At 44.1% G+C, this 22,267-nt stretch overlaps 1 protein-coding gene across 5 annotated transcripts in view; it reads right to left on the bottom strand.

The window, feature by feature from the left end:
• Window positions 1-22,267, bottom strand: part of LOC125461304 (uncharacterized) — a 70,439-nt gene that overhangs the window by 10,939 nt on the left and 37,233 nt on the right. For 4 of the 5 annotated variants that reach the window (XM_048549936.2, XM_048549946.2, XM_059640031.1 and 1 more), the window contains 4 exons: window positions 21,757-21,845; window positions 15,621-15,907; window positions 8,711-8,875; window positions 2,356-2,492 (listed from right to left, as the gene is read on the bottom strand). In XM_048549936.2, the coding sequence (XP_048405893.2) occupies window positions 2,356-2,492; window positions 8,711-8,875; window positions 15,621-15,907; window positions 21,757-21,845 (678 nt within the window). The remainder of the gene's footprint in view (window positions 1-2,355; window positions 2,493-8,710; window positions 8,876-15,620; window positions 15,908-21,756; window positions 21,846-22,267) is intronic. The other variant, XM_059640027.1, reaches the window with a different exon arrangement.

Below are 22,267 nucleotides of genomic sequence, written 5' to 3'. Positions count from 1 at the left end.
TTTGAGACCAGTGATCATAATTCTGTTAGTTTTAACATAGTTATGGAAAAGAATATGCCTAGTAAAAAAGTTGACGTTAATGTTCTTAATTTGGAGTAAGGCAAATTTTAGACAGGTAGTTTTTATAGGTGATTGGAGTAGACAGCTCACAGGTAAAGGAATGACTAGCCTTTCAAAAGTGAGAAATCATGTGTTAAACTTGGTTGAGTTTTTTTGAGGAATAGCCAAAGCGGGCAGAGAGTGGATATGGATTTAGTAAAGCCTTTGACAAGGTTCCACATGGTAGCCCAATGCATGAATTCTGATCACATGGGATTCAGGTGAGCTTGCCAACTCGATACATTAGCTTGATGATAGGAGACAGAAGCTGGTGGTGGATGGTTATTTTTCGGACTGGACGCTTGTGACCAGCAGTGTTCTGCTAGGATTAGCATTGGGTCCACAGTTTGTCATTTATATAAACAAGATGGATGAAAATTCAGGAGGCCTGGTTGCTAAGTTTACAGATGACGCTAAAATTGGTGAGATAATCGACAGTGAAGAAGGTTATCTATGATTACGAAGGGATCTAGATCAATTGGGCCAATGGAGGCTCAGGAGTGGCAGATGACGTTCAATTTCAATAAATGCGAGGCGTTGCATTTTGTAAAACAAATGAGGGCAGTACTTGTACAGTTAATGGTAGGGCCCTAGGTAGTGTTGCTGAACAGAAAGACCTAGGGGTTCAGGTACATTGTTCTTTGAAAATTACATCAGAGGTAGTCAAGGTGGTTAAGAAGGCGTTTAGCATGCTTGCCTTCATTGCTCAGACCACTGAGTACAGGAATTGGAACAGGATGTTGAGGTTGTACAGGATGTTGGTGAGGCTTCTTCTGGAGTACTGTGTGCAGATCTAGTCACCTTGTATATTACTGAAAAGATTTACCAGGATGTTACCAGGAGTGGAGGGTTTGAGTCATAAGGATAGTCTGGGACTGTTTTCACTGCAGTGTAGGAGGTTGAGGGATGACCTTTATAGAGGTTAATAAAATCATGAGGAGCATAGGTAAGGTGAAAGGCAAAGGTCTGTTTTCCAGGATAGGGGGGGTTCAAAATTTGGGAGTTCAAAACTGGGGGGTTCAAAATAAGGTGAGAGGAAGAAGACTTAAAAGGGACTTAAGGGCATCTTTTTCACACAGCGGGTGGTTCATGTGTGGAATAAACCGTCAGAGGAAGTGGTAGATGCAGGTACAACATTTAAAAGATATTTGGATAGGTACATGAAATAGGAAAGGTTTAGAGGGATATGTGCCCATGCAGTTAGGGGGGAACTAGTTCAGTTTGGGAAACTTTGTCAGCATGGATGGGTTGGACTGAAGGGTCTGTTTCCATACTGTGTGACTCCATAATTTGACCTTTTTAACCATGTTCCAACTTAACTTTCAGTTTTTCTATACTTTACACATAAGTGAAGTCCTTCATCCATGAGTAATCATTGGTTTAATTTTGACTTCTCCTCCAGTAGGGCTTTGGCTTGTCTCCAATAGGTATCTGCCTTCAATGATATGATTTGAAGTTGGGAGCTAAGGAATAGTCTGGTGGGAGATGAGGGGCATTTTATACACACAGCAAGTTTATGATCTGGAATGGACTACCTAAAAGGATGGATAAATGGGCTATGCTAGTGGGTGAAAGGAGATGGAGCGATAAAGATGACTTGGTGAGTTCTTAACCTCATATGCAGTAGGAGGATGTAGTGTGGAAGCCAAGCACACCTTATTAGATTTGGTATCTCCTTAAGCAGCATTCTTTGTGTGGTCAGTTCACATGGTGCTCACAGTAACCTTACTGTACATTGTTCTCTAAGGTCTTATATGCTATAGTATCAGGGGGCCCAAACAGAAGAATGCAGAAATAAGAAAAAGATTTTTGAAGCTAAACAAAATAGATTGCAAGAAATAATAATGTGAATAGGACAAAGCATCATTTAAAGAACAGACTGCAAACACAGAAACTCAATAGTGATAATGGGAACTACAGATGCTGGAGAATCCAAGATAACAAAGTGTGAAGCTGGATGAACACAGGCCCAAAACATTAGCTTTTGTGCTCCTGAGGTGCTGCTTGGCCTGCTGTGTTCATCCAGCTTCACACTTTGTTATCACAGAAACTCAACTTTGTGGAGAAATAGAGTTAATGTTTCAAGTTCCCCATTCCAATTCTGAAGAAGTTATAGCAGGCTCAGCTCTGTTTTTCTCTCCACAAATGCTGAGTTTGCCCAGCATTCTTGGTGTCTGTATCAGATTTCCAGCATCCACAGGATTTTGCTTTTGTTGAAGATTACATTTGTACATTTAGTGAAGGACCCATACGTACTTGGTTCGTCGAGCTCAACTCCTACAAAAACAGCATTGGCCATTCCTGAACCATCCAAATGCCCAACATAACGAGCAGTGCCTGACTTGTTGCCATTTACAATCACGTAGTCGTTTATGTTAATGGGAAGTTTCTGCCTGCAGAAGGATCGGAAGGAAAGGTTATCACACTCACCATTCCACTCAGCCTAACAGCTATCCAGGAGCAGATCAGATCCTTTTCTTTATCTACTCCACATTTCTTTCCTGAATTCATCAACTATTTGAACCTGGCTCTCAAGAACTCTGGGACAGTTGCAATGAGCTGACTGAGCCAGTAGTCCCTGAGCAATCACAATTATTGTGTTCTCTGATCTGCCCAACTCAGTTTCGAACCTCTTCAATAAAACACTTCACATTTGACGTTTTTAGTTCAAGGCTCTATACACACATTGCATCAGAGTAGAAAAAGGAGGTAGAGAGGTGTAGGGAGTGTATTCCAGAGCTTGGGACCTAGGCAGCTGCTGGTACTGCCATCATTGGGAAATTGCAACAGGTCTGAATGGTCGGAGCACTCCAATGTCTCAGAGGGTTGGGGTTTACAGATTTCACAGGCTTGAAAACGAGGGCGACAGTTTTAAAATCAAAGTATTATGTACATGGGAGCTAATGCAGGTCAATGATTAGGTGTCATATTCCTCTCTGGAAACAGGCTATTCGGTCCATCAAGTTTTCGGTCCATCAAGTTTGCATCAAACCACCAAAGACCATCTCATCCAAACCCATGCCCACCATCCTACAACAGTACTTCCCATGGCTAATCCACATAACCTGCACATCCCTGGGCACTACGGGCAATTTAGCAGGACCTACTCACCTAGCCTGCACATCTTTGGACTGTGGGAGGAAACCAGAGGAAATCCACGCAGACACGGGGAGAAAATGTGCAAACTCCACAGTTACCCAAGGCTGGAAATGAACCTGGATCTCTGGCCCTGTGAGGCTGCAGTGCTAACCAGTGAGCCATCATGCCACCCTTCTTTTATATTTCTTTCAGTCCCAGTTAAGACAAAAGGGAAAGGGGGGCTGAATGGCCTCATTCAGTCATAAACATTCTTATGTCTGCATTAGCACTGAAGTCCTTACCTACTTTGCAAGTGGTTTGTTTGGTATTCCTTACCAGTTGTTGCCCAACATGTCTTCAAAAAATAAGGTGGGGGTGTTTGTGTGGTTTTAGCAGTAAGCCATTGGTCCTTTAAGCCTGATCTTGCGCTAAGAAGCTCACGGTTGATCTGATTGTGGCCTCAACTCCACTTCCCTAGCCATTCCTTGCACCTTTTCAGATAGATTCCTGACCAAGAAGGGAGTCAAGTCAGCCCTAAAAATATTCAATGGCCATACCTCCACTGCTATCTAGGGAAGGAAATTCCACACACCTTGATTCTCTGAGAAATAATTCTCGTCCACCTTAAATGGGAGACCCCCCGAATTTCACACCACGTCCTCCTAGTCCTGAACTCCCCCACAAGGGGTAACATTCCCTTAATATCCATTCTGTCAAATCCCCTCAGGGTCTTGCATTTCAGCAAGTCACCGCTCGTTCTTCTAAACTTCAACAGATAACACGTCCACTCTGCCCAACCTTTCCTCCACAAGATAATCCTTCCGTCATCGGAGGAGTGGCGTGACCCTTTTCTGAAATGCTTCTCGTGCTGTTACCTTTTTTCAAGTAAGGAGACAAAAAGTGTACACAGTACTCCAGAAGTGGTCATCCAAAAATGTACTGCCCATAACTTAATCCTCACAGGACCTTGCTCAATAATGACACCTGATCATTAGCCTATTTTACCTCCCACATACATAATATTTTAAAACTCTTGTCCTTGTTTTCCAATCTCTCCTTGGTCCCAACACTGATCTCTGAAATCTGTGGCCCCACAACCCTCTGAGACATTATGCTCCTACATTTCAGACTTCTTATAATTATCCAGCAGCTGCCTAGGCCTCCAGCTCTGGAATACATCTTCCTACATCTCTCTACTCTACTGAGGCATTTTACTAAAGATGTAATTGTACAGCAGTTTGGTCTTAATATTGATGCCAGTGCCAGTAAGGTCTAGAAGTTTAGTCGTTTGGCAGTACAGAACTTGAGTACTGGTGAAATGGTGTTTTGTCGGTGGTATTCATTTTGCTCAGTGACACCCAGTTTGGGCTCTGCCAGGGCCACTCAGCTCCTGATCTCATTACATTATTCATCTCTTATTCATTCACAGATGAAGGTGGCGCTGGCCAGGCAGCATTTATTGCCCATCCCTAATTGCCCAGAGGGCAGTTCAGAGTCAACCACATTACTGTGGGTCTGGAGTCACATGTAGGCCCAGGCCAGGTAAGGATGGCTGTTTCCTTCCCTAAAGGGCATTAACGAACCAGATGAGATTTTTGCTGACAATCAACAATGGATTCATGGTCAACATTAGAATCTTAATTTCAGATATTGACTGAATTCAAATTCCGCCATCTGCCGTGGTGGGGGTTTAAACCCGGATCCCCAGAACATTATCTGGGTCTCTGGATTAACAGTCCAGCGATAATACCACAGGGCCACTGCCTCCCCATACAGCCTTGGTTCTAACACAGACAAAACAGCTGAATTCCAGAGGTGAGGTGGAAGTGACAGCCCTTGATGTCAAGGCTGCATTTGACAGAGTGTGGCACCAAGCAGCCCTGGCAAAACTGGAATCAATGGGTATCAGGGGCAAACTCTCTGGAAGATGTTCGTGGCTACTGGAGGTCAGTCATCTCAGCTCCAGGACATCTCTGCAGGGGCTCTTCAGGGTACCGACCCAGGCTCAACCATCTTTAGCTGATTCATCAATAACCTTCCATCCATCATAAAGTCAGATGGGGATGTGTGCTGCTGATCACACAATGCTCAGCACCATGTGCATCTCCTCGGATACTAAAGCAGCCCATGTTCAAATGCAACAAGATCTGGACATATTCAGGCTCGGGTCAATACATAGTAAGTAACATTGTGCCACAATCATGCCAGGCTATGACCATCTCCAACAAAACAGAATTCAGCCATGACCCCATGATCTCCATGACATGACAGTCACTGAGTCTCCCACTATCAACATCCAGAGGGTTAGCTTTGGCAAGAAAGTGAACTGGACCAGCCGTGTAAATACTGTGGCAAGTTAGAGGCTGGATGATCTGAGGTGAGTAACTCCTGACCCTGTCCACCATCTACAAAGCACAAGTCAGGAGTGTGATGGAACACTCCCCACTTGCCTGGATGAGTGCAGCCCCAACAACACTCAAGAAGCTTGACACATTCCAGGACAAAGCAGCCGCTTGATTGGCACCACATCCACAAGCATCCACTCCCCTCACCACCGATGCTCAGTAGCAGCAGTGTGTACTATCTACAAGGTGCACTGCAGAAATTCACCAAGGATCCTCAGACAGCACCTTCCAAACCCACGACCACTTCCAACTACAAGGACAAGGGCAGCAGACACATGGAAACACTGCCACCACAAGTTCCCCTCCAAGGCATTCACCATCCTAACTTAAAAATGTATCGTCATTTCTTCACTGTCTCTGGGTCTAAACCCTGGAATTCCCTCCCTTACAGCAGCATGGGTCAACCCACAGCAGGAAGACTGCAACAGTTCAAGAAGGCAGCTCACCACCACCTTCTCAAGGTCAACTAGAAATGCTGGCCCAGCCAGCCACACCCACATCCCACAAAATGAGTTGAAAAAAATTTGTCAAGACAATTTGCAAGAATACCACTTCAAGGGATAAGCCAATATTTATGGTACATGAGAGGAGAGTGCTGATTGATTGACTTATGGTAGAGGTGTAGCCACGCACTGATGTTTTAAAAATCTGCTGTTATTGTTTAGGCCAGTATTTATTGCCCAGAGGACAGATAAGAGTCAACCACATGACTAGGGGCCTGGGATCAAAATGTAAGCCAGATCAGATAAGGATGGCAGAGTTGCTTCCCTGGAAGACAGAGCTCACAGTTGTCAGTGGTTACAGTGATGATCATTATGCTTGCTCTTCATTCCAGATTTTTATTGAATTTAAATGTCACCATCTGCCATGGTGTGAGTTGAGCATCAACTTAGGCATCAACTCGAGGTGCAGAATTTTGCTGACAGAAGAAGATATATGTGTACATATCAACTCAACTGTAGAATCAAGGAGCCCCAGCAAAGCTACAGTTCACAGGAAACAGGGCGAGGTTTGTTTGGGAGAGAAACTCCGTTGGTTGGAGTCATACCTGGCACATTGGAAGATGGCTATAGTTGTTGGACGTCAGTCATCTCAGTTCAGGACATCTCTGCAAGAGTTCCTAAGGGGTGAGCTTAGGCCCAAACTGCTGCATTAATGCCTTCTTTCCAACATAAGGCCAGAACTGAGATGTGCAATCATCAGCACAATTTGCAATTCTTCAGATGCTGTAGTTCATTCCAAATGCAGCAAGACCTGCATTGCATCCAAGGTTAGGCGGACAAGTGACAAGTAAGATTGCCTTGTACTTGTATGAGGCTATGACCAACTGCAATAAGAAAGAATCTAATCATTACCCTTGATATTGAGTGGCAATGACCAGAAACTAAGCTGGGTTCAAAATATAAACATAGCAGTTCAGAGGCCAGGAATCCTACTAGTAACTCATCTCTTGACTCCTGACTCACCTCCCCAATAACCTACTATGCACAAGTCAAGAGTGTGATGGAATACTCCCCACTTGCCTGGATGAGTGCCGTCCTAAAAACACTCGAGAAGCTTGACCCCATTTGGGGCAAAGCAGCCTGTTTGACTGAAAGATTCACTAAATTCATTACCAATCAGTAGCAGCAGTGGGTACCATTTACAAAATGCACTCCACGATATTACCAACGGTTCTTACAACCTTCCAAACAGAACCACTTTGATCTAAAGGACATGGGCAGCAGGTACATGGGAACACCGCCCACTGCACATTCCCTTCCGAGCCACTCACCATCCTGACTTAGAAATATATCACCGTTCCTTCGCTGTCGCTGGGTCAGAATCCTGGAATTCCCTGCATAAGGGCATTATGGGTCAACCCACACCAAGTGGATAACAATTGTTCAAAAAGGTAGCTCACCACTGTCTTTTCAAGGGCAACTAGGGAAGGGCAATTAGTGCTGGCCAGCCAGCCACACACATATCTCCAGAATTAATTTAAAAATCTCAACCAATAGGGGACCATTGTTCTTCTGCTCTGAGGATGGGTCACTGGACACAAAACGTTAACTCTGATTCTTTTTCTTCACAGATGCTACCAGACCTGAGCTTTTCCAGCAGCTTCTGTTTTTGTTCCTGATTCACAGCATCCGCAGTTCTTTCAGCTTTTAACTAGATCAATCTGCCTGCTTTAAAATGTAAACAAAGCCAGCAACTCCACTCTTAATCATCACTGATTATTTATGGCCATGTTCCCACCCGAGTCCAGATGTCAATCGATCAGCACTCTCCAGTTCTACAGTACAAATGTTTGACTTTCCCCTTGTATCACTATTCTTGCAAATTATAGAGATGAAAAGCTTTGGCAAAATGTACTTTCTGCAATATTCAAATTGAGAAATTTGTTGACAAACCCCCCAGTTTTAGAAGCATGCGAAAAGCTCTGAAATATCAGATGCATTACAATGAATGCATAAGAAAATCAGCTGAACTAGAAAGTAGGCACATGATAACATTGGGTATGTTTTGCTTACAGTCAGCCCATATTACTCACCAACCCTGACCGCTCAAAGGTCATGATTAATATTTCTATACTCTGTCATAAGAATGGCGTTTTCCTTAACTTGCAGGAGAGCATTCCCCTTTGAACCAAGAGCCCCATATCACACTGTGGTTGTAGGCCAAAAGGACTCGATTTGTCATACCTACCCCAGAGCTGTATCAGTAAACACAGTGCAAGACCCTGAACAGGGAGCTGAGAGAGGGAGATGTTGCATTGAATGGACAGCACAGAAACAGGCATTCGACCCAAACATTCTTCACATCATTAAATCTCGGGCAGTGGTGAGCACTTGTAGGCAACGTCCTGAACTGCAATAAGCCCAGATTTGTATCCCTTGGGATGACTGCTTCTACCAGGATATCACACAAAGATCTGACTGAGTGATTGATGTGTCCTACAAGCAACCAGTCAAAAGGAATTGAGTTGTGATTTTTTTTTCAATGACAGACAATGTAGAGCCTCTGTGCGGTACCATCCCATAACACAACCATTGCAGAGACCCAGATCCATCCAGTGGATGGCAAAGCACATTGTTTCTGTCCCACAATTAACCCACAACAAGAGGGTGCAAATGAAAACTCACCTCTGCAAGTACAGCAACGTTTTGATTTTGTCTCTCTCATGGCCATTGCGCCCATTCGTCAGTTTGTAATTGCTAAAGAAGGAGCTGCAGCTGGAGCACTGGCAGCCGACCAGAGGAAAAGGGAAGATGGAGCAACTTAGAGTGGCATCGACCAGAAAATCAGGGCTAAGTCAGAAGAGAAGACAACCACACTTAGCAATGATGAAGTAAAATCATATATTACCAGAAATCTGATCAGAGGACATCACAACACTACTCACACTGAAACATCATGGCCAATGAAACCATGTCTACATCTTTTCAGTCACCACTTTTCTCATTTACATCTCAATAGTCTTGCAAATCTGTGCTTCACCTTCTGCATTGGCAACTATGGTTTCTTCCCTTCATAGCCTCCGTAGCCATCCATCCTCCCCTCCCTTCTCTTCCCTCTACATCATCATCCATCCACCATCCATTAGGTGTCAGTGATGGCATAGTAGATAACATCATTGCTGCAGAATTAGGAAGCTCTAAGTTAGAGTCCTACTCCAAAGACCTGAGCACAGTACCTTGGGGCTGACAGCTAGCACAGTTCTGCAAGAGCATTATACTGTTTTTTGATTGCAGATATTAAGTTAAGGACTTGTTCTCTCTCCGTCTCTCAGGTCGGTATAAATATCCCAGGGCACAACCCATAAAAAAAATCAGGCAAGTTATCCCTGCATATTATTATGGATAAAGAAGTTGAAATCTGCTTAGAAGTGCAGGACAAGGCTAAAATGCTTAATGAATATTTCGTACCAGTGTTTAGTATGGAGGAGGAATTTAACAAGATAGCTGCAGAAGTGGAGACAATGGGTGCAATGGATAGGGTGGTGTTTGCAAGAGGAGGAGTAACTGGAAAAGCTGACCACAGGTAGACTGGATAAGTCACCTGATTCAAATGACTTGTACCCTAGGTTATCAGAGGATATGATTACACCTAGAATATTGTGAATGGTTCTAGATCTTCTTATGTGAGGTAGGATGTTCTTGCTATGGAGTGAGTGCAGCAAAGTTTACCAGACTGATTCCTGGGATAGCAGGACTGGTGTATGAGGACAGTTTGAATCGGTTAGGATGATATTCATAGAGTCATATAGCATGGAAAAAACCCTTCGGTCTAACTATTCCAGGCCAACCATGTTCCCAAACTAAACTAGTCCCACCTGCCTGTGTTTAGCCAATATCCCTCTAAACCTATCCTATTCATGTACTTATTCAATTGCCTTTTAGATGTTGCGACTGTCCCTGCACCCACCACTTCCTCCAACAGTTCATTCCACAAACTAACCACTCTCTGTGTTAAAAGAAAGTTGCCCCACGTGTTCTTTTTAAATCTTTCCACTCTCACCTTAAAAATATGCCCTCTAGTTTTGAACTGCCCCACCCTAAGGAAAAGACCTTTGCTATTCACCTTATCTGTGCCCCTCTTGATTCTATAAACCTCTATAGAGTCACCCCTCAACTTCCTCTGCACCAGTGAAAAAAGTCCCAGTCTATCATCCTGGTAAATCTCTTCACAGCACACTCCAGTTTAATAATATCCTTCCCATAACAGGGCAATCTGAACACAGTACTTCAGAAGAGGCCTCACCGATGTCCTGTACAACCTCACATGACATCCCAACTCCTATACTCAAAGCTTTGTGCAATGAAGGCCAGCATGCTAAATGCCTTCTTACCTGTCTACCTATGATACAAATTTCAAAGGATTATGCACCTGAACTCCTAGGTCTCACGGTTCTACAATACTACCCAGGATCCTACCATTAGCTGTATTACTCCTGCTCTTGTCTGTTTTAACAAATGCAATACCTCACATTTATCCAAATTAAATTCCACCTACCACACCTCAGCTCATTGACCCAATTGATCAAGATCACTTTGTAATCTTAGATAATCATCTTCCCACAATACCACCAATTTTGGTGTCATCCACAAACTTACTAACTATGCCTCCTACATTCTCATCCAAATCATTTATATAAATGACAAATAACTGTGGATCCAACACCAATCCCTGTGGAACACTGCTGCTCACAGGCCTTCTATCTGAAAAACAACCCTCCATCACTCCCTGTCTCCTGCTGTTAAGCCAAATTTATATCCAACCGGCAAGCTCATCGTGAATCCCAAACAATTAGTTAGCTGACTGCGCTGCCTTCAAACACACTATCTAAGCAATAATCCCGGCAGTGCTTGTGCAAAATGATGTTCTGAAGACCTGGTTATTCTTGATGTTGCCAATGGCACCTGACAGATATTCAGCTCCACTGATCAGGATCTCATGTTTCAATCCTGGAGTGTGAGTGATCGCATCTCGTTAGAAATACTCAACCTGCTGTCCCTGCTGGAATAAACAGGCACAACCCCTTTGTTTTTTAAATAACATCCTCTTTTATCTGTCCCCTTCAGTCTTGAAATACAAAAGGGAACACAGGCGTGGCTTGAGATTCCAACAATTCTCATGACTTTAGTTGGTTACACAGCAAAATACACACTAAATCTCAAGTTTCCAGACTACTGAAGGATTGTGTAATCTGGCATCCAGCCACTCAGTCACAGAAACTGTACTGACAGACCATCTGGAGAGCTGTTCCTCCTCCTCCACCCACCTTTTCATCAACTGGCCTGGTATCCATCTGTCTCACACCACCATGCCTCCAGTACTTCGCCTAAGGTGACCTTTCTTTGTACAAAAGCCTGGGGTAGGGTGGCTAAATGGCTGTATCTACAACATGTGGACTGCAGAAGTTCAAGGCGGAGGCCCAGCACTACCTTCTCCAGGGAAATTAGGGATGGGCAACAAATGCTGTCCCAGCCAGCAACTCCTATATTCTATGTAAGAATCGAACAAGACAAAACAAGGCAACCAATGCAGCACACAGTACTTTCGGTTTCAACAACACTAAGTACTTTTACATTCCACTCCCTTTGTAATAAAGGCCAGCATTCCACCGTGGTCAATACATTGATTGAGTGGTACAGAACTTTTTTACCCCAGCATTCTCAAAGTTACATACGTGGGTCATCATTTCATAGAGATTTGTGGCCTCCCCATCACAGAATCGCTTGAAAGATCTAAACAGTATCTCCTTTTGCTTACTGATCACTCTCTAACTGGAGAAGCTGTGTGAAGTACACAGTCTTAAACTCGATTAGTTCATTCCAATGTTTCATGTAATATCTTTTAAAGCTGGTTCATACTCTCTCCCAAATTACAATCAGAACCGTGGGTCAACCCTTACCGTGTGTTTTGCTCCATATTTTTTTTGGCACTACCGTGATGTTAATAACTACAATATCATACGAATACCTTTCAGTGCTATTCCAAATTGCTTTTTAAATATTTCAAGAGGACTACTGCTACAGACTGTCATTTTACCATGATCTAACAGCAAGTCTGATGTTTTTAATTAAGGGATGTGGGCACAACCAGCTAGCCCGTCCCTAGTTGCCCTTGAGAAGATGGTGGTGAGCTGCCTTCTTGAACGAATGCAGTCCATGTGCTGTAGGTTGGCTCACAGTGCCCTTAGGGAGAGAATACCAGGATTTTGACCCAGTGACAGTGAAGAAGCAGTGATATATTTGCAAATCAGGATGATGAGTGGCTTGAAGGGGAACTTGCAGGTTGCAGTGTTCCCATGTATCTGCTGCTCTTGTCCTTCTAGATGGAAATGATCGTGGATTTAGAAGGTGCTGCCTGAGGATCTTGGGTGAATTTCTATTGTGCATCTTGTGAATAGTTCATACTGCTGCTACTGAGCTTCAGTGATGGAGCGAGTAGATGTGTGTGGATTTTGTGCCAATCAAGCGGGCTGCTTTGTCCTGGATAGTGTCAAGTGTTGTTGGAGCTTCACCCACCCAGACAAGTGGGGATTATTCTATAACACTTCTGATTTGTGCCTTGTGTAAGGTGCAGAGCCGTTAAGTCTGTCCTTGTGATGGAGGGTGGTCATGGAGGAAGCAGCTGAAAATTGTTGGGTCTAGGGCATGTCTGCATTTTAATTTAATTCAGAAGTCTAATACATTATATTTTGCAATAATTCACAATCCAATTGCTTTTGTGGTCTCTGTTTCTCCCTCTGCTGAACAACACAGACTTCACACTCACACATCCTCACACTTGCACACCCTCGCTCACACCAGTTTGCACAGTATCATTTTCAAAAAGTTAGGGAAATATTCCTTACTAATTTCCCTACTTCCTGTGTTCTAAGTGACTCCAGGTCACATGAATCTTGTAACCTCTTCAGATTTTACTGCAACGTCCCAGTTATTGCAGGGATTGATTAATTTAAAACCTGTCCCAACATCACAGCAACATGCCCAACCTTCAAACTGCAGCCCTGCAAATCTAAACTCGTTGGTCCTCAGACTTAATTTCTACTTGTCCCATCTCTAAACGAGAAGATTCTGAGTTCAAGCTTCGCACTCCAGGATCTAAGCTACATACACAAAAAGTCCTTTTTAAAAGATATGTAACTCGTCTTGTACTTCAACAGTCACCATATCATAAGTACCTCATTGGCTGCAAAGTACTTTAGAGCTTCCAGAGATCACCGAAGATGCTATATAAATGCAAGTTTTTCTTTCTTTATTCTTTTCAATGAGGAACTGTGCAACCTAAGCCACATTATTTAATCAGGTTAGCCCAAAACAAAATGTGATTAAAAGTAAAAACTGGAAGAACTGCGCATTAAATGAAAAACATTGGTCATTCAAATAAATGATTTGGATGAAAATATGGAAGGCAATGTTTAGTAAGTTTACGGATGACACCTAAATTGGTAGCACAATAAACAGTGAAGAAGATTTCCTAAGATGACAAAGAGATCTTGATCAAATGAGTCAATGGACTGAGAAACAGCAGATGGAGTTCAATCTGGATAAATGTGAGGTATTTCATTTTGCTACAACAAACATGGTAGGAGATACAATTAATGGTAGGGCTTTGGGTAGTGTTGTAGAACAGAAGGACCTCGGGGTTCATGTACATAATTCTTTTAAGTTTGATTCACATACAGACAGGCTGGTTAAAAGGATGTTTAGCACGCTTGCTTTCATTGCTCAGTTTTTTGAGTATAGGTGTTGGGGCGTCATGTTGAAGTTGTACAGGACATTGGCGAAGCCTTTTCTGGAATACTGTGCCCAGTTCTGGTCACCCAGTTATAGGAAGGCTATTATTAAGGTGGAGTGCGCTCAGAAGAGATTTGCCAGGATGGTGCCGGGTATTGAGTTATTATGAGGGGCTGAATAGGCTGGAGCGTAGGAGGTTGACAGGTGACCTTCTAGAAATCTATAATATAAAGCTTATGCTAGTTGTCTTTTCCCTAGGTACAGGATTATCAAGACTAGGGGTCACATTTTCATGGTGAGAGAAGAGAAATTTTTAAAAAAAGATATGAGGGACTTTTTTTTTACACAGATCATGGTTCACGTGTGGAATGAACTTCCTCAGGATGTGGGTACAATTACAATGTTTAAAAGACATTTGGATAGGTAAATGAATAGGAAAGGTTTGGAGGAATATAGGCCAGGAGCAGGCAGGTGGGACCAGTTTAGTTTGGGATTATATTCAGCATGGACTGGTTGGACTGAAGGATCTGTTTCTGCACTGTATGACTCCATAACGGGTGAGATTGTTGATCAGATTAAATCACAGGGGCTCTGTGGTAATAAGTTTACTCAAATGCTTAGCATTAGTAACAAAAACACAATAAGCAGAATATAATTTTGAAGGAATTCTGCTTTTGCATCAGGTGATTTGAAAGACTGTATCTGGCACCAATTCAGATGAAGACGTGTCTTCAACTTGTAGCCTCTGGTGTAATTATTGGAAACGTAGTAACCTATGTGTGCATCGCCTTTGGCCTGTTTTAATGATGAAATCATGGCAAGACAATGAGAATTTCCCACCACTAACCAAGAACACGCCCTTCTAATGTGAGTAGGTCTGTCAAACACAATTGTCTTTGGAGGTTGTAAAATCATCCTAGAAATGTGAAGACAGAAAAGTCATTTCCGGGATGCCTCCGCTGTGATCTGTAGTGCTGTAGAATGTTCTGAACAAGACGTGTCTGAATTAAAGCTCTCTGTGCAGTTCATGAAGCCTTTCAGATATGACTATTCGATGTTCAAGGGAGAGGGTTTATGGAGAATAGCTCGATAAACTAAAGATCTTAAGATACAGGTATTTCTGGTAAAATAAGTGTTTCATCTACACAAATTGGCTGTAACGCAGCTGATGAATAGTGGAACTTAACGCAAACTTTCTGCTGTACAACTATTTTCTATAGCACGAGGTCACACATGAATGCAACTATCGCGTTATAGGAGAAATACCTGTACTTTACAAGTAATTTTTATGTAGGTACTTAAGACAGTTAATGATTTAGAGAATGTAACCCTGAAACAATCATTTTAGATAAATCAAGGGGACAGGACAAGTAGCTGTGAGTTCAAAGAAATTAAAGGGACATGTCGGGCAGACAGCCTTTCTTTCAACACACAGTAATTAATATTTGGAATACAGTATAGGAAGGACGATTGAGATGCTGCAATGAAATGATGGTAGAGATTGTGTGTTCTGGTGGGTGAAGGACAATCCTCTGAAATCCTCTCAAGTATTTTTTTTATGATTCATTCATGGAATGTGGACGTCACTGGCTAGGCCAGGATTTACTGCCAACCCTAACTACCCAGAAGGCTGTTGAGAATCAAGCACGTTGTACCCAGTGTAAGTACAAAGGAGAAAAGGCTTCCCCACGAGCTGATTCATTCTCTGCGGGTCGACAGTGTCTTTATGTCAATGTTTTACAAATTGCATTCCTGAGCGCCAAAGTCACCAGCAGAAGCTAAACTACACTTCTCTCTCTCTACCCACCTTCTTGCCTTTGGTGTGTCTTCATGGGATGCAGATTGTAACTGTCCCTTCTTTGTTGGGAGTGTACAACTGACCAAGTGTTTCCTTGACCTCCCCTCGTCTGTTCTATTTGTCTGCTGTCTAACGTGTCCTTCTTCTCTGTAACTGGTTAGCACCGTGTCTTGACTGCCACATCGGCAAGCTGTGGGGATTTGTTCTCTGTCTCGTGCCTTACCGTCTGCTGTGCTCCTAGTGTCTTGTCCATGGTATACATTTTCCATGGACAGAATCTCCTGTGGTTCTTGCCTCTGGAAGATCAGAAATTACATCAATACAGTTTGAGTTTTATTTCTCATCTCAGATTATTGGCACACTCATTATGCATAGTTTCAGGGAACGCCTCTGGTACAGGAACAGAGGAGAAACAAGTAGGCTGAAATTTAACTCTTTTTGCACTACGTGTAGGGTTGGGCATCTTTTAACAGCGAATGACACTCTCCCCCTGCCTGAGCCATCCAGCATTGAGTCACACAGCACAAAAACAGACTTTTCAGTTCAAATCATCCATACTGACCAGTTATCCTAAATTAATCTAGTCCCATTTGTCATCATTTGGCCCATATCTCTCTAAGCCCTTCCTATTCATATACCCATCCAGATGCCTTTCAAATGTTGCAATTGTACCAGTCTCCACCACTTCCTCTGGCAGCTCGTTCCATACACCCACCACTCTCTGCATGAAAACGTTGCCCCTTAGGTCCTTTTTAAATCATTCCCCTCTCACCGTCAACCTATACTCTCTAGTTTTGGACTCCCCTACCCCACGACATACCTATTCACCCTATCTGTGCCCCTCATGACTTCATAAAATTCAAAAAGGTCACGTCTTAGCCTTTGATGCTCCAGGGAAATTAGTCCCACTCTGTTCAGCCTCTTCCTCCGCTCAAACCCTCCACAGTTCCTGCAACATTCTTGTAAATCTTTTTGTCACCCTCTCAATTTTAACAACGTTCTTCCTATAGTAGAGAGACCAGAATTGAATGGCGTGTTGGGAGCTAGAGAGATCGATGGAAGTCGAAGGTGGGCATTCAGGCCAGTGGTGGGTTGAGGCCTTTCACTGTCATTGATTGACCAGTTGAGACCCTTAATTGGTTGTGATACAAGAAACCCCACCTCCTCATAGACCCTCCCATCCAGAAACAAACCCAGGGAGAGCTGGAGCAACTCAACAGGTCTGACAGCATCTGAGGAGAGAGCAGCAGAGTAAACATTTGGAACCTTGTGTGACTCTTCTTCAGAACACCCAGAACCTGACTGCCGAGGTAACAGTTATCTCCTTATGGCCAGCCCACAGCATTATTTGTCCTTCCTGCCACGTCTATGGACAATGAAGGGACAAGGGAAGGAGAGAGATACTAAGCAAAAAGGAAAAAGAGAAAGTATCTTGTGAAAATTTTGTTTATGTGATATGGCTATCACTAACTAGGCCAGCATTTACTGCCCATCCTCAAGATCCAACCACGTTGCTGTGGGTCTGGAGTCACATGCAGATCAGCTAAGGATAGCAGATTTGCTTTCCTAAAGGGCACTAGTGAAGCAGATGGGTGTTTTTCAACAATGGATAGTGGTCACCATTAGGCTAACATTCAATTCCAAATTTGTACTGAACTCAAATGTTACCATTTGATGGGATTCATACCCATGACCCCAGTACATTAGTCTAAGCCTCTGGATCACCGGTACAGTGAGTGCGAAGACTGGTCCTTGTTTAAATGTTGGGAAGGTGATGGCCTAGAGGATTTATCGCTTGACTGTTAATCCAGAGACTCAGTAATTTTCTGGGGACCCAGGTTTGAATCCCACCAGGGCAGATGATGGAATTTGAATTCAATCAATATCTGGAATGAAGAATCCAATGATGACCATGAATCTATTGCCGATTGTCAGGAAAAACCAATCTGGTTCATTAATGTCGTTTAGAGAAGGAAACTGCCATCCATACCTAGTCTGGCGGAACAGTCCCTCTTCCGCACCTACACAGGCCTCAAACCCCACCTCTTCCTCCGGTACATTGATGACTGTATCGGCGCCGCCTATTGCTCCCCAGAGGAGCTCGAACAGTTCATCCACTTCACCAACACCTTCCACCCCAACCTTCAGTTCACCTGGGCCATCTCCAGCACATCCCTCACCTTCCTGGACCTCTCAGTCTCCATCTCAGGCAACCAGCTTCTAACTGATGTCCATTTCAAGCCCACCGACTCCCACAGCTACCTAGAATACACCTCCTCCCACCCACCCTCCTGCAAAAATTCCATCCCCTATTCCCAATTCCTCCGCCTCCGCCACATCTGCTCCCACGACAAGACATTCCACTCCCGCACATCCCAGACGTCCAAGTTCTTCAAGGACCACAACTTTCCCCCCACAGTGATCGAGAACGCCCTCGACCGCATCTCCCGCATTTCCCGCAACACGTCCCTCACACCCCGCCCCCGCCACAACCGCCCAAAGAGGATCCCCCTCGTTCTCACACACCACCCCACCAACCTCCGGATACAACGCATCATCCTCCGACACTTCCGCCATCTACAATCCGACCCCACCACCCAAGACATTTTTCCATCCCCACCCCTGTCGGCTTTCCGGAGAGACCACTCTCTCCGTGACTCCCTTGTTCGCTCCACACTGCCCTCCAACCCCACCACACCCGGCACCTTCCCCTGCAACTGCAGGAAATGCTACACTTGCCCCCACACCTCCTCCCTCACCCCTATCCCAGGCCCCAAGATGACTTTCCACATTAAGCAGAGGTTCACCTGCACATCTGCCAATGTGGTATACTGCATCCACTGTACCCGGTGTGGCTTCCTCTACACTGGGTAAACCAAGCGGAGGCTTGGAGACCACTTTGCAGAACACCTCCGCTCAGTTCACAACAAACTACTGCACCTCCCAGTCGCTAACCATTTCCACTCCCCCTCCCATTCTTTAGATGACATGTCCATCGTGGGCCTCCTGCAGTGCCACAATGATGCCACCCGAAGGTTGCAGGAACAGCAACTCATATTCCGCCTGGGAACCCTGCCGCCTTATGGTATCAATGTGGACTTCACCAGTTTCAAAATCTCCCCTTCCCCAACTGCATCCCTAAACCAGCCCAGTTCGTCCCATCCCCCCACTGCACCACACAACCAGCCCAGCTCTTCCCCTCTACCCACTGCATCCCAAAACCAGTCCAACCTGTCTCCGCCTCCCTAACCTGTTCTTCCTCTCACCCATCCCTTCCTCCCACCCCAAGCCGCACCCCCATCTACCTACTAACCTCATCCCACCTCCTTGACCTGTCCGTCTTCCCTGGACTGACCTATCTCCTCCCTATCTCCCCACCTATACTCTCTCCACCTATCTTCTCTTCTCTCCATCTTCGGTCCACCTCCCCCTCTCTCCCTATTTATTCCAGAACCCTCACACCATCCCCCTCTCTGATGAAGGGTCTAGGCCCGAAACGTCAGCTTTTGTGCTCCTGAGATGCTGCTGGTCCTGCTGTGTTCATCCAGCCTCACATTTTGTTGTCTTGGATTCTCCAGCATCTGCCCTTCCCATTATCTCTAGTCTGGCCTACATATGACTCCAAGCCCAGAACAGTGTGATTGACTCTGAACTGTCCTCTGGGCAATTAGAGGTGGGCAATAAATGCTGCCTGGTCAGCGATACCCTCATCCCATGAATGATTAAAGAATAAAAATATACAGTCATTAGTCAGTGAAAGCTATACAGGAGGGGAGGGGTGCAGTATGTTTTCCCACCCAAAAATGTTTGCTGGACTGGCCTGTGTCTCCCCCTCTTCTCCAAATCCCAGAGCCACCTTTCAATTTCCCCTGAAGTTTGTATCGATAGTTAGTCTGATCACTAACACACTGGTCCCACATTTCAGTATAGACGAGGGTTGTTTTCTCTGGAACAGGGCAGAGCTAATCAAGGTGATGATGTGAATAGGAATTCCTACTGATTTTAGTGGAGAGGCCAATAATTAGGGGACATGGATTTAAAATAATTAACAGATGATTAGAGGAGGATAGAGGGGAGAGCAGACATAGTCAGACTCTGCCTGAAAAGATGGTGGAGGCAGAAATGCCGCATTGTTTTCAACATAGTTCTTGGAAATGTACTCCAGTTGTCATCACTGCCTTTGGGCTATGGCTGGATGCAAGCAAAACATTGCAGATGCTGGAAATCAGAAATAAAAGCAGAAAACATTCACGAGTGGAAAGAAGGGCTACATTTGACTTGAAACACTAACTCTACTTCTGTCTCCACAGGGTCCGCCTCAGATGCTGAGCTTTTCCAGCTCTTTCCGTTTTTGCAAGCCGGAAAGGGAGTCTAGTTTGGACAGTTCTATTGTGGTTGAGACAGATACAAATGGGAGAATTCATCACTGCTGCTGCACAATCTCTGTTTTCTATTAACAAGTGACATTTACCAAGGAGTACGGGTACACTGTTCAAGTGCAGATGGTAATTGAGTGCGCACAACCTGTAGAGACACATTCCTTTCCAGCAACTTTATTGGATGTTGACCAGGAACCATGGGCCCAAAGCAATGTGCTTTTCACCAATCCAGGGGACTGCAGTCAGACATAAAATAACATGACCAATTTTCCTAAGAACAGCCAAGGGACTGCATTATGCAACTTTGTGAACAAGCCATCTCATATATACATGTTGAATGATAGTGTTAGGCCCAGGAATAAGGCAGGGGGCTCTTGCGGTGCTGTGGCAGCGTCCCTACCTCTGAGGCAAAAGAATCAGTTTCAAGTCCCTCCCTTGGCACAGAGTTATGTCATTATGTGTTGGAACAGGTTGATTTTAAAAGTGATTATGAATATAGCAGCCTTCTGAATAAATACAGATAACCTTCTTCTGATCACTGCACGCTCATTAGGTTCTAGGACAATCACAGTAAGGGAGCCATTCAGCTCAGAGTGTTTGTTCTGCTATTTAGTAAGATTATGACCAATCACAGAAGTGTCACAACAAAGGAAAAGGCCATTCAGCCCATCATACCAGAACTGCTCTTCAAACTGAGTCATTACGTGGTGCCAATCTCCTGCATTTTCCCTACATCTTTCAATGCTATTTCTATCCAAACAATCATCAAACGCCTTCTCCATAATCTCCATTCACCAATGCCCTTGGTTCCATGTCCCTTAACACCTTCAACAATCAGAATCTATCATTCAATTTGGAAACTCTCTCAAAAAAATAGGTAACAGATGTTGTTCACTTATCGCGCCTGCAAATTTTGAAACCATGCCCTGCGGACCCTTCCTCCTGTCCAAAGATCGAACGATCCCTGCTGCTTTGCTGCCTGTCACTCAGGACAACGTCGTATCCATGCTGCGACAGTCCCTTTTAGACCATAAACTAGAACACTGCTGGCAAGCCAGCTCTGTAGTACTTTTTTGTGTCTTTTGAAAGTCCATGCACATTACATCAACCCCTTCAGTCTCACTGTGATCCCCTCTGTTAACACAGTTTAACAATGCGCAAAAGTCTATTTCCTCTGGTGGAGAGTCCGAACTTGGGAGGCGCGGGGGTTACTTCACCTTCAAATCAAAGATACACCATTCAGCGTGTTTTCAAACATGACATCATGGAAGACCGGAACATGCTATCCACAAAACGCTGTTCAATTTGATGGTTACTTTTTTAAAAAGCAATATTGACAATATAAAAGCCATTGAGGACTATGGATGAAGGTGCGTAAACGGTGTTACAACAGAGGCTGACCGTGAATGGGAAAATGGACCTCTATCACCTACTTTGTCGCTTAGTTCCAATCATGGCACCAGCAAGACAAAATAGTAGTATTTGCAACAGACCTCATACAACTAATTTTGAGAGCCCAATTGGTAATTGTCAAAAATACATTGTTATTACCAAGGTTTTGTTTCTTGATGAAGTACCATGCGGAGATTTCAATGTTTATGAAAACCATTTGGTTTGTTCCCTGCCCTCGTGCCAGATTTCTGAAATGTTCTCTTGTCCAGTTTATTTGGTTAAAACATTGTGCGGATGCTGGGAGAGCAATTCTTTCGCCCTTCCCTCCCGGCTGTTGGCCAACGTGCACTGATTACGTTAAAAAAAGGCACTACCTCAGTTTGTCTGAGACGGTCGCTTAGTTGTTCAATCTGATTCCAAGCGTGCCCCAAACCTTCCGTCAGCCTGGAATTTAACAGCAATGCTGAAAAGGTAAAGAGAAGAAAACAAAGGTCTTAGCGAAAATTTGTAGCTGGGATTGTGGACGGTGATGGCTTGTTTGGTCGCTGAGCCAGTTGTTCTATGGTGTACAGACGTTTCGTTACCACTCTAAGCAATATGATCAATGAAACCTCCATCTGAAGGGTTGGTGTTCTGCTCCATTCCAAATTTATACGTTAGACATATCAACAGTAAACAGGACTAATGTGATATTCAGAATCCCACGCAGCGAGTGCAATAAACATGAATAAACTGTACAAACGGGGAGCAAACTAACAACCAGGACACACAAGCATCAGCTGGCAGTAAAGACATGACCAATTTTCACTTGTCTCAATACACACAGACAATGAGGGCCATCAGCTCGACTGGGTCAAAGTGACTATACTAGGACAAGCAAACAAA

The sequence above is a fragment of the Stegostoma tigrinum genome, chromosome 2 (assembly GCF_030684315.1).
Source record: "Stegostoma tigrinum isolate sSteTig4 chromosome 2, sSteTig4.hap1, whole genome shotgun sequence".
In the NCBI taxonomy this organism is placed as follows: Eukaryota; Metazoa; Chordata; class Chondrichthyes; order Orectolobiformes; family Stegostomatidae; genus Stegostoma; species Stegostoma tigrinum.
The sequence above is the reverse complement of the archived record's forward strand: the minus strand, read 5'-3'. Positions and strand labels throughout refer to the sequence as shown.